At 35.1% G+C, this 12767-nt stretch overlaps 2 protein-coding genes across 3 annotated transcripts; both read left to right on the forward strand.

Moving 5' to 3' along the window:
• The first annotated feature begins 1682 nt into the window (after nucleotides 1-1682).
• LOC107789624 (heparanase-like protein 3) lies at nucleotides 1683-6011 on the forward strand. 2 transcript variants are annotated; one of them, XM_075254094.1, is made up of 9 exons: nucleotides 1683-1979; nucleotides 3100-3148; nucleotides 3253-3436; nucleotides 3566-3714; nucleotides 4354-4584; nucleotides 4660-4849; nucleotides 4940-5065; nucleotides 5216-5315; nucleotides 5566-6011. In XM_075254094.1, exons 1-9 carry the CDS (start codon nucleotides 1725-1727, stop codon nucleotides 5932-5934), a joined length of 1653 nt encoding a protein of 550 aa, XP_075110195.1. In that variant the 5' UTR covers nucleotides 1683-1724; the 3' UTR covers nucleotides 5935-6011. The 2 variants fall into 2 exon arrangements, with proteins under 2 accessions (XP_075110195.1, XP_016466959.1); XM_016611473.2 differs by having other exon boundaries at nucleotides 1684-1979; nucleotides 3112-3148.
• Nucleotides 6012-9181: 3170 nt separating this feature from the next.
• Nucleotides 9182-11966, forward strand: LOC107789625 (UDP-glycosyltransferase 76E1). Its single transcript, XM_016611475.2, has 2 exons — nucleotides 9182-10118; nucleotides 10630-11966. Exons 1-2 carry the CDS (start codon nucleotides 9635-9637, stop codon nucleotides 11589-11591), a joined length of 1446 nt encoding a protein of 481 aa, XP_016466961.2. The 5' UTR covers nucleotides 9182-9634; the 3' UTR covers nucleotides 11592-11966.
• Nucleotides 11967-12767: the final 801 nt, after the last annotated feature.

A 12767-nucleotide genomic window follows, 5' to 3' on the forward strand; every position in this document is an offset into this window, starting at 1 on the left:
ATAAATAGAAAAAGTCATAGTTATGGGGACATGAGAAATTCACTTGTAGAAGAGGTGTCTGGAAAGGTGCCTTTTCAGAAAATACGCTGCCGCCGACCGCGATTCTGGCTCCAAAGTCGAAGCCGAAGCCGAAGCCGAGCCGAGCGAGCGATGACGATGGCGCAAGGGTTCATTCTCTTCAACTCCTTTTAAGAGCTTTAAGAAGTGAATATATATATAAGCACACAAATGTGATTGTCCCTCACTAATGAGGGACAAAGTGCAAGACAAAAGTTCACTTCTTCAAATTTTCATTTTCCCTCCATTTTATTCCCTCCATTTCCAATTCACACTTCTTCTACTTTAAAGCCCAATGGCTTAAAGTCCAACACTTACCAATTCCTCTTTTAGTATAATTTTATTTATTCCTCTTTTGTTAAATCAACTATTCAAATTGACATGTTTTATAGTACAATATTGTGAGATAATAAGTTAATTTCCTCCCCAATGCAAAACGAGATTTTATCTATCATGATTAATGCATTCGTGTGGGCCCACATTTTAAAAAAAAATTAGAAATGAAAAATATCAAAACTATAAAATTAAATGAAATCTGTTAGCATGTAGAAAATTGGTTTTACTATATTTACACAATAAATTTTAATTATAGAACTATAACATGTTATATAATACATAGTCAATGCTATTCAAAAGGGAATGTTTTTTTGCATACACTATGAACATCAAGCAAAAAATATTGTTGAAGCGTCCGCAATTATACGTTCCTTTAGGCATATTATATCCTTAATGAACTAACAGAAGTTTTGTTTCCGAGGGGGGGGGGGGGGGGGGGAAAATCAAGCAACATATGCATATAAGGTAAAAATTCTACTTTTCATATGTTATCTTAGACAAACTCAGCGCGAGCTTAATTGATAAAATTTTATTCGTATTCGATATTTATATTAAATCGAACAATTTAAAACACATGCTTTTCATATGCATATTTTTAAGAGGAATTTTCATAAATCACTACAATTTAGAGCCTAATAATTATAATTTGTCTAATTATCATTCATAGGTATTGTTCATTTGTTACTAACTTGTATCACTTGTACTCAAACGCGCAACAAATAAAACATGTGTCAGCTATATTCATTCGCGCTGCAACGAATACAATATGTATCAACTGTAACCAATGCGAAATACAAGGCCGTATACAAATAACACAACTTGTATCAACTTTATATGATACAAATAATACAACTTGTATCAACTTTATATGAGGGTATATACAAAGGATAAAACATGTAACGATTGTATTTGTTCATGCAACGAATACAACTAAGGTAAAGTACAGAATTACAGGAAAATTAAATGTTCTTGTTGAGATTCAAACTCCAGACCTTTGCTAGCTAAGCATGCACTCTAACCAACTAAGCTATGAGAGTTTGTTACTTTTTTGTTTGAGTTTAAAATAATTAATCTCTTATTTTATGGATTTGCTATGAAATTCAATATAGTTACGAATTATAAATTTGCTGAAAGTATAACTACAAATAATAAATACAGTGTAAATATGTTATGTGTCGCGTAATTTTTCTTATTATTAACTATCCACAGGTCCCAATCTTTTATCTTATGAATTAAAACACTAATATCCACGTGTCAGAGTTGGTAGAACACATTTAAGGCAGTACTATCAAATATCAATTTAGGGACTCAACTGGCACTGTCAATTTGCAATGGCTTCTTTGTTCAGCTGCTTCTTGGAGTTGTATTTCTTGCTATTGTTGTTGTACAATAGCCAATGTTCAAGAGCAGAAGAGTCTTCGTCAAAAAGTAGTGCTAGTTTTGAAAAGGGGAGTATTTACATTGATGGGTCAGCAGCCATTGCAAAGATAGATGAGGATTTCATTTGTGCAACCTTAGATTGGTGGCCTTCTAATAAATGTGATTATGGAACTTGTAGCTGGGGAAATTCTTCTCTCCTTAATCTTGTAACCCCTCTTTCACTTTTTCTTTTTAGTTCTCTGTACTTTAAAGTTTCTGTTATATAGCCTTTTAATTAATTTGCACATTCATGACCAATAGTTAACATAGAATGCTCTACTGATGGAACGGAGCTTGGAGCAACTGTAAAGTTGTCTCCGTGTGATCTATAGTCACGGGTTCGAGCCATGGAAGCAGCCAAAAGGCTTGCTACATCACACTCCTTGGGGGCGGCTCTTTCCTGGACCATGCGTGAATGCGGTATGCTGTCTCCATGTGATCAATAGGTCACGTGTTCGAACCGTGGAAGTAGCCTCCTGGCGGGCTACATTACACTCCTTGGAGTGCGGCCCTTTCCTGGATCCTACATGAATGCAGGATGTTATTTCCGTGTGATCTATAGGTCATGAGTTCGAACCGTGGAAGCAGTCGGGAGGTTGGCTACATCACACTCTTTGAGGTGCGGTACTTTCCTGGATCCTGCATGAGCGCATGATACCTTGTGCACTGGCGGCCCCTTTTTTTAGAATGCTCTACTGATGGTAGCTTACTTATGGTTTAATCTATTTGGCGAGTCATTGCTCTAATTAATGACTTAGTTTCATATAAGTTTGTGGTGTAGCTACATTCCCCTATAGTACTGATATATGTAAGAGAGTTCAGAACTCGGTAAAACCACTAATGTACTTGGAATTTTTGCATATTTTGATCTTTTTAGGCAATAATTTTGCATTTTCCTTGAAAAATATTTTCCATTAAAAGAGGGAAAAAACACTTTCTTTGATTATGTTTTTTCTCCAATAGTTTGTTTGAAAGTGATAGGCTGCCGACATTACACCCTTAGGGGTGCGGCCCTTCTCTATACCTGCATGAACACGGGATGCTTTGTTCACCGGGTTGCCCCTTTAGTAATAGTTTCTACATTTTACTAGTGTTGAACAGTGAGACAAAGATTCTTCTGGTTTTCCCGAAAATGGTGTCATTTCCTTTCTAAGCCTTCTCCATTTTCTGTGATGTTTTTGTCTCTATTCGTTTTAGAAAGTTGACTACTAAATTATCCCCTAGCTTTACCCTTGGCATTTTTATGTTATGTTCAACTTTACATCCCATTGCACTAATTGGGGGCAGTCGTTATTGCAGGATCTAAGCAACAAGGTTTTGTTGAATGCAATTAGAGGTATAAATTATTGGAGAAACACCCATTCACTATGCATTCAAAAGTTTATTAAGCAGTTTTCTGATTAATGAGTAACTATTGAAGTTTCCTCTTGAATATTGCAGCGTTTTCGCCGTTAAAAATTAGACTCGGAGGCACATTGCAAGACAAAATAGTATACCAAACGGCGCATTATGAGCAACCATGTTCTCCTTTTCTCCTTAATAATAAAGAGTTGTTTGGCTTCACCCAAGGTTGCTTACCTTTGTCTCGTTGGGATGAACTCAACCAATTCTTCAAGAAAACGGGGTAACTTTACTTCATGCAATTGTGTGTATTTCAAACATTAGTGAGGAAAATCGTTAAGGGACATGATAGTGATAAATTGAGTTTTTTGTTAGCCAAAGCTACCTGAATACATGCAGTATATTATTGCAGGGCAAAAGTAACTTTTGGGTTGAATGCTTTAAATGGAAAGACGATAGCTCCTAATGGCTCTGCTTTGGGAGATTGGGATTCCAGCAATGCAGAGTCTTTCATCAGATATACGGTTAGCAGAGGTTATACTATCCTCGGCTGGGAACTTGGTATGAAATTCTTTCCTGTCTTTAACTAGATATTTTAGGGGTATGCTGATGTGCAAATTTAGCATAAGGATAGTTCTAAGCCTAAGAGATTTAACAGTGGGGTAAAGGAGCAAGTAGTATGAGAATTGTCTTTCTAGTGAGGTCGAGTTCTTCTTTGTTTTGATTTGAAAGAGCAGAAGCATCATTTGCAAGTAATTACATCTTCATACAGCGCGATAAGGGAACTTTACCATTTTACAGTTCATGTATGATGGATCTAGTTGACATTATATTCATTTCCTTCTCTTAAATAAAAGAATATATATATGTCTAAAGACTCCGGTAAGACCAGGGCGGAGCTAGGTCTTCACTTACTTGTTCAGCCGAACCCAGTAGCTTTTGTCCGAACTCTGTATTTGTCTTATTAAATTCATTAAATATGTACAATAATTAATTTAGAAACCAGTAAGTTAAAAAAACTAGAATCCCGAACCCATAAACTTCAAATTCTAGCTCCGCCTCGGGGTAAGACAAGTTCCAACAGATCACTTTCTTCCATAGGAACAATGTAGTATTAAGAGCCAACTATGAGATTGTTGAATGCTCTTTCATCTGGCTTCTCTCTAATAGATTTGATGCAAATATCTAGTTTCTTGCCAGGAAATGAATTGAATGGAAATGGAATTGGTGCAAATATCACAGCCAATCAGTACAGCCGTGATGTCATCGCACTTCACAAATTACTGCAAGAAATATACAAAGGGAAGGACGTTATGCCATTAGTCCTTGCACCAGGAGGAATATTTGACGTTGTTTGGTTCTCAAAGCTTATAGATAAAGCATCCAATTATCTTCAAGTGGTTACACATCACATTTACAATGTTGGCGGAGGTACATGAAGCTATTAGATCCATTTTTCCCTCTTCTTAGCATTGTTGTTGGAATAATAAGTTATTTTGTATTTAGGCAATGACAGCGACCTAGTTCAGAAAATACTTGATCCTTCTCATCTGGATGAAGACTCCGAAATATTCAGACATGTTCAAGGTGTTCTCCAAAAGTTTGGAACTTCATCAGTAGCATGGGTTGGTGAAAGTGGAGGGGTTTATAACAGTGGTCGCGATCTTGTTTCCAATAGCTTTGTGTCCAGCTTTTGGTAAAAACTCAACCTAAATGGTCTATACCTGTGATAACCTTCTTGTCAAGGTTTCATTAGAAGCGATTTTTGCCTCTTGCAAACATGTAGGTATTTGGATCAGCTTGGGATGTCAGCCACGTTCGACACTAAGACATATTGTCGACAAACATTGGTTGGTGGAAACTATGGTCTCCTCAATACCATAACTTTTCATCCAAATCCTGATTATTATGGGTACGCCTTAGTTCTTTGGTTGAAAAAAACATGAGATTCAAAATCAACTGCATCCACTGTTAAAATAATGTAGAAAACGCTTTACTTGGTAATGTAGCATTCATTTTGCATTTTTCTTATTGTTACTTGCATTCTCTTTCATGCACACAGCGCTCTTCTTTGGCACCGTTTGATGGGAAGGTCTGTTCTGTCAACACAATTCAAAGGAACGAAAAAGCTACGAGCTTATACCCACTGTTCAAAATCTTCTGTAAGTATAATAATGCATATTTAAACATGAGAGACTTGAAAATATCTCTATGATCTACACTAGAGACAAGGCAGATCCAGAATTTGGAGCTTATAGGTTCGGGATTCTAGTTCTTTTAAGCTATTAGGTTCTAAATTAATAATTTGTACATATTGAATAGATTTCTTAAGATAAATAAAGAGTTTAGACCAAAGCTATTGCGTTCAGCCAAATGTTTCTAAATAAATATGGTTATGTAATTATGTTGCAGGACGGAATCACACTGTTGTTGATCAACATGGATGGTGGTGCAACGGTTAATGTAAGTGTTTCGGTCACACTTGCTAACGCAAACAAGGTGTCACTGCTGCTGCGAGACATAAATGATCAGAATCCGAGACACGAAATCTGGAGGGAAGAATATCACCTTACAGCCAAAGATGGTGAATTACATAGCCAAACAGTGCTTTTGAATGAAAAGGAACTTAGTGTAGATCATTTTGGAAGAATCCCTCACTTGGAACCTCTACGAGTGAAATCGTCCGAACCATTAGCTATTGCTCCTTTCTCAATTGTATTTGTTGACATCCCCATTGTTCAAGTTCCTGCTTGCAGTATGTTTACCAGAGAGTACATGTAAGGGTTGCTTCCTTTCCTTGATCATGAATTGATTTGGAGTAATAAAATAAAAATAAAAGATTTGATTTCGGTAATAAATACATGCTTACAACCTATGTTTTAAAAGGCGGGGGCGTGAGGCGAGGCGTTTTACCTCTGATGAGGTGAGGCGTAAGCCCTGAGACATGGGGCGTAAGTCCCACGGATTTTTAAATTTTACTAATTTCAAGAATTTTAAGATAGTATAAAATAAAAAATAATTATAAAAATTACATTAAAATTACAAAATTATAACAAATAATCTATTTAAAATATTTATAAAATTATAATTCAACTATAAATAATACAAAAAGTATGACATATATCATAATATGCAAATTAGCTGTAATGTCGTTACAACTCAAACATCAAAAGTAATGTATTCGATGTGAAATTTTATAATATATATATCTTAAGGAGTAATGAATCTTGAAAGAGTTTCGATATTACAATTTGATATTTTTTAAAAATATTTCTTTTATTTAATATGGTTTCTATTTGAAAGAGAATTTATATAAAAACATAATTTACAATTTAAATGTGATTCTCTAACATCCTTTAATTTTAGGTTTCAATAAGTTAATAAAGTGACACATAATTCACCATACTATATCATGATAACTAATTATTTGTAAATAGTTACTAGCTAATACTGAGTTATTAAATTAATAAGTATTGTATCTCGTAAACGTGAAAAAATAATATTTAGGAAAACAATTATAAAAAAAATTATAGACTATTATATAATAAAGACATAATAAAAGTTAATTAATAAATACTTTTAAATGAAAGAGTTATTTAAAATTTACTATCATAGAAGTCTTAGTGGATAACGTGCAATAATTTTTATCTTAATTATGACATAACATACTTTCAACTTAATGATTTATGATTAAGAAAAAAATAATTTTGAATAGTCGACGATTTATTAAGAAAATTTGAGGATTAACAAGGTTAGTTACACATAATTGCATAAAGTTCTATTAGGCGAGCCCAGTATGTCGGGCGTTGGGCGTGTCTGGAGCATAAGTCTCGGCGGCTGAAGCGTAAGTCTCACGGAACTAAGCCCTACACATAATCCCAGGAGCGTTTTACGAGTGCTCCGCCCCAGGGCGAGCCCCGAGCAAGTTCCAATTCTGCCTTTTAAAACAAAGAATTACAACTAACAGCATGTTTCAAGTTTGACGAAACTTCCAAAAGTACTTTCGCCAATAGATTTTTAGAAAAATACTTTGTGATAGTAGCAATTTGTGTTTTGTTAAATCATTAGAGAAGGAGAATTACGGGAGCGATTCATACAATTAGAATCTCTCTCCCCTCTCTCTCTATTTCTTTCTTTACACATACTTTTAACAATAAATAAATAATATAGTTTCACCTTTATTTAGATTACAAAACAAGTTCCTCTAGAAGATTAAAGAACCCTTAAGTGATAGAAACGTTGACATTTTTACTTACCTAAACTATATATGAAACTTATTTACCCCTAATCAAGTTTTAACTTAATTATATAGTCATATACAATTTACCAATTATATACAAATTAGTCTTAAATGAGTATCCCTTGATTGTAGCCTTTTAATTTATTAAATCCTGAAAAATCCTCACAATTCCTTACTTACCCAGACAAACCCCAATCTTTCTCAAGGATTTTTCTTTTTTTCTCTTTGAAATTAACTCTCTTTCTATACCGATTCTATAAGGTTTTTTCTTCTAAAGCTCATAATTTTCTCTAACAATGGTGATGAAAGGGATTAATTTTTTATCAATTTGAATTTTTCCATGGCTAGAGTTTGAAGCTTTTCTGGGCTTCCCCTTTTCTTGTTGGTATTCCGATGGAGGGCTAGCAGCAAATGCATATTAATTATTTGGTTGGATTGTTTGAATTGAAATTGTCAATTAATAAATTTTGAAAGTGTTTGACTCTCCACCATTGACAGCCATTAAAAAGTTGCGAAGTTTTGAATTTGAATTCGGATTCGGATTTTCAAATAATATTTTTTTTGGACCGGATGTTATAGCAAATGATTGGAAATATTCTATGGAGTTTATATCTCGATTTTGAGGGTATTTGGTGAAGATTAGATTTAATTTGGCTGGATTTTCGGATTGAAATTCGAAGAAGAAGTAGAAGGACACCACATACGAAATATATGTAAATCATATACAAAAGACATATTGTATAAAAATTGTATTTAAGTTGTATGATGTTGTAGTTGTATTTAACTGGGTAAAAATAATGTATGAAAGTTGTAGATAAGTTGTATACTGTATAATTAGTTATTTGAAATTTATTTTTAGTATGTATGTTATTTTAAATATATCAAATTATGTATTAAATTTGAATGATATTTGTTTTTACTTTGTATCTTGTTGTACCATACGTTATTCTTATTTTTAAATGGGTAATTATGGCAAAGAGAGAGAAGATTTGCACTATATATGGCTTAAAATAGGTAACACACAATTGGAATGAGTCTTATTTAGATGGAAGGACAATTTGGACTTAGTTCCCTTCGGTTACGCCCTTTTCCAAGCAAAGAATCCCTTAAGTTAAGGTACTAATAATAGATTGTATATAATTTGTAAGAAAAACTTGTTTAGGGTGGGTAATATAAAATATTTTGGATCAATTTTAGTAAATAAGTTTCAAATATTATATAGGAAGGAAAAAAATCCTAGAAAGTTATATGTACATAAATCTAATAATGAGTATGTTGGGCTGAAACGGCACAAAGATACTCTTACATGATATATATTGTCCTCTTTGGGTCACGTCATGGTTTTTCCAAAAGGCCTCATACGATCAAGAAGCATATTTTTTTTCCTACTTTTTATGTGGGACTTTATTCGCACACAACAATCTCTGACTCTAATACAAGTTGTTGGACTAAAACCCAAAGATACTTTTTACATGGTACAATATTTTTCGCTTTAGGCCAAGCTCGCATTGTTTTTCCCGAAATGCCTCACACCATTAAGAGTATCTAACTCCTTATAAGTAACTTAGTTTTCTTTTCTACTTTTCATGTGATACTTTGTTCACACACGCCTAATAGAATATGGGTTAAAACTTTGAAATCTAATCTATTTGAATTTAAAGATTAAAAGGGATATTTTAAAATATTTAAATATCAGATCAAAACTATTTCATGAAGCCAAATATGCTAGCTGGTTACTTTTGTCTATTGAGGTGGCTGTAATACCACAGATTCTCTTATCCTTTCCATATGGCAAAAAATAGCCGAACAAATGTACTGAAATCTGAACCATTGGATTAAAAGACGAATAGCTAAACACAAACAATACTAATATAAGATCAATTTTGAAACATCTTCCAATTTGCATCTCTTATTAATATATATAATTCTCCAAAAGAATCTTATTTCTAGTTTTCCTCTCCCTTTTTGTGATTAACTATGGTGAGTTGTCCCTATTTTCCATCACCATTCATCCAGTATTAAGTAGCAGCAAAATATTCCAAAAAGCCAGCTTCTTTGGAAACTCCTCAGATTTCCTAAACTTGAGAGCTATATATATTATGTGTAAATTTTACTTCAAGAACAACAATAACAACAACGACGAACCAGTATAATCTCACAAGTGAGGTCAGGTCTGCGGAAAATAGTGTGTACGTAGACCTCGTTCGAGGGTAGAGAGGTTGTTTCGGGGAAGAACATTAAATGGAAATTCAAGAAAGAAAGATGAAAGTACAAAAAAGACAGAGTGTTGTATTAGTGCCATATCCATTCCAGGGGCATTTAACACCAATGCTGCAACTTGGTAGTATTCTTCATTCTCAAGGCTTTTCTGTTGTAGTCGCGCATACTGAATTCAATGCTCCTGATTATTCCAACCACCCTGAATTCGTCTTCCATTCTATGAACGACGGATTACAGGGACGTGACATGTCAATGCCGAGTATAGAAAATATGCATGATCTGAACGAGAACTGTAAGGCGCCCCTTAAAAATTACCTCGTTAGGATGATGGAAGACGATGGTGATGAACTTGCTTGTATTGTTTATGATAACGGTATGTTCTTTGTTGATGATGTGGTTACTCAACTAAGGATTCCGAGTATTGTCCTGCGCGCTTTCAGCGCTACATATTTGCACTCTATGCTCACCATTCTTCAGAAACCAGACAAATATCTTCCTTTTGAAGGTATGAAACCAGACACAACCTCTGCTTCAATGTTTAAATAACAAATTATTTTGAATTCAGTACAACAAGTACGTCTCAGTCCCAAAAATAAGTTGGGATCAGCTATATGAATCTTCACTGATCATGTTCCCCATTTATATTTATTTCCGGCAAACATTACACAACATGAAAAGTATTAGTAGAACTTATGTATATTTCCTATTGGCGTAAGAATTTCTAATCGGATATAGCTTATTTACCTTCTTAAGGTAGAGATATGGTATGCGTACACACTACCCTCCTCAGACCCCACTTGTGGGATTTTATTGGATTTGTTGTTGTTGTAATAAGAATCTCTAATAGAGCTAAAAGACTTCTAAAAAGCATAGGAGCTAAAGTGAACGTATCAACCTGACTAAATATATTCTAAGCTAATTGGTATTGTCTATATAAATCTTTTTCTTCTTCGGTGCCCTATCTTTCGCTACATCTTCGTTGATTCCAAGAGATTGATTACTCACTGCAATTCCAGATTCTCAGCTGCTGGATCCATTGCCGGAGCTTCATCCCCTGAGGTTTAAGGATATACCATTTCCTGTCATCGATAATACAGTTCCAGAACCGATACTAGAATTCTGTCGAGCAATGAGTGATATAGGATCTTCTGTCGCGACTATTTGGAACACGATGGAAGACCTGGAGAATTCATTGTTGTTACGCGTTCAGGAACATTACAAGGTGCCATTTTTCCCCATAGGTCCTCTTCACAAAATGGCACCTTCAACCTCATCGACTAGCTTACTAGAAGAAGACGATAGCTGCATTGAGTGGCTCGACAGACAGGCTCCTAATTCAGTACTCTATGTCAGCTTGGGAAGCCTGGTAAAGATCGATGACAAGGAGCTAATTGAGACTGCTTGGGGATTAGCTAACAGTGAGCAGCCGTTTTTATGGGTTGTTCGACCTGGCTCCGTCTCTGGTTTTCAATGGACTGAGGCCTTGCCCGAAGTTTTTGAGGAAATGATAGGAGAAAGAGGTCGGATAGTGAAATGGGCACCACAAAAACAGGTGCTTTCACATCCCGCAGTAGGAGGCTTTTTCACACATTGTGGTTGGAATTCTACACTTGAAAGTATTTGTGAAGAAGTTCCTATGATATGCAGGCCAATTTTAGGAGACCAACCAGTGAACGCGCGGTATCTAAGCCAAATATACAAGGTTGGCCTGGAATTGGAGGCGACAGAGAGATCGGTTATAGAGAAAACAGTAAGAAAACTCATGTTAAGTGAAGAAGGTAAAGATCTGAAGAAAAGGGTAGTAGACATGAAACAAAAGATAGTTGCTGGTATGCAGATAGATGGTTCTTCACATAAGAACTTGAATGATTTAGTACACTTCATTTCTTCCTTGCATTCGCGCGCTCCGCTAATGCCTGCTGTCGGGGGAATCCTCACCTCAAACTATATACCAAGCAAGACTATCATAGAGTCATGAATCAAATTCTTGTAATCTGCTAGCTTGGCAATACAAGAAGTCCTTATTAACAAAAGGATAAATAAGATAAGAAGTAAACAGACTTTATATATCAATATTCTAAAACAAAATTAAAAATGCTTTCAAATGCTCGATAGGTTAAACATGTCAGGGCAAGTTCTAGTTTAGAATTTATTCTTGATAAGCCTGAAATCGAATAAAGAAGAGCAATTTGACTGGGAGGTTGAAACAAGGAAGTAATGCCCTCTGTATACCTAGCTAGTTTCTTTCTTTGGCTGAAGATTGTAACGAACATTTTATCGCTTGTCTCAAAACTCAAGCTATTGTCAAATTTATATGCAACTTCAATCTGGTTGGAATCTTGTTATCAGGAAACTATTTTTTTTTAAGATGTGTCCACGCACTTGGTAAATGTTTTTAGGTGAAAATGTCCAAAATTGCTCTTCTACTATGGTATATTGTTTACTTCTGTGACCCCCGTTATACTTTTCATCCAAATCTATCCCTACCGTTAACAAAATTTACATAATTACCCCTAATCCTAACGTCTCTCTACTGTGGCATCTGACCCGTCTAATATTTTATCCAATGTCAGCAGCCAAGTCAGCAGGTCCCACCAGATAAAATACCATGTCAGCATTGGTTTCCTGGTCCAATCTCACATATGGTTTTGCTGAAAAAAATTCGATTTAATTCTCAAGCTTGAATTGAGTGATGGGTCATATTCAATTCTTGATTTGGATTTCAAAAAAAAATTTGAACATTGATCAATCCGTCCTAAACCATTACCCCCAAAACTTATTGAAATCATAAACAACCAACCAAACATATGCCAAATGTGGGACCTACGCCAACCTTCATCATCTTCAAAATTTTCCACCATTGCCAAACACGACATATGAAGGTACCCAGCTCACGTGTCTATTACTACTGATTCTGCAGCAGGTACCAAACAATTTGAGTTTGAACTGAAGCTGTCCTCGCGTGAAGAGTTGACAGTAGTGGACTTATCAATAGCTTAGGTTTATATAAAGTTGCAGTTACAGTACCACCTGAAAATTTGCTTGCAAATTTATAAGAATGAGAGGATGACAAAATATGGTCGCCGAGGAATCGTTCACCAACGGGCCTGGCCGGTGGTGGTGTAGATCTGAAAGCCGGAGAAATTTTTAGTAA

Source organism: Nicotiana tabacum, chromosome 5 (assembly GCF_000715075.1).
Source record: "Nicotiana tabacum cultivar K326 chromosome 5, ASM71507v2, whole genome shotgun sequence".
Taxonomy (NCBI): domain Eukaryota; kingdom Viridiplantae; phylum Streptophyta; class Magnoliopsida; order Solanales; family Solanaceae; genus Nicotiana; species Nicotiana tabacum.

Coding starts and splice junctions, on each gene's coding strand:
- LOC107789624 (XM_075254094.1), top strand. CDS start 1,725: ATGGCTTCTTTGTTCAGCTGCTTCTTGGAGTTGTATTTCTTGCTATTG. Junction 4,585..4,659: donor CATTTACAATGTTGGCGGAG/GTACATGAAGCT, acceptor TTTTGTATTTAG/GCAATGACAGCGACCTAGTT. Junction 5,066..5,215: donor CCAAATCCTGATTATTATGG/GTACGCCTTAGT, acceptor TCATGCACACAG/CGCTCTTCTTTGGCACCGTT.
- LOC107789625 (XM_016611475.2), top strand. CDS start 9,635: ATGGAAATTCAAGAAAGAAAGATGAAAGTACAAAAAAGACAGAGTGTT. Junction 10,119..10,629: donor CAAATATCTTCCTTTTGAAG/GTATGAAACCAG, acceptor CTGCAATTCCAG/ATTCTCAGCTGCTGGATCCA.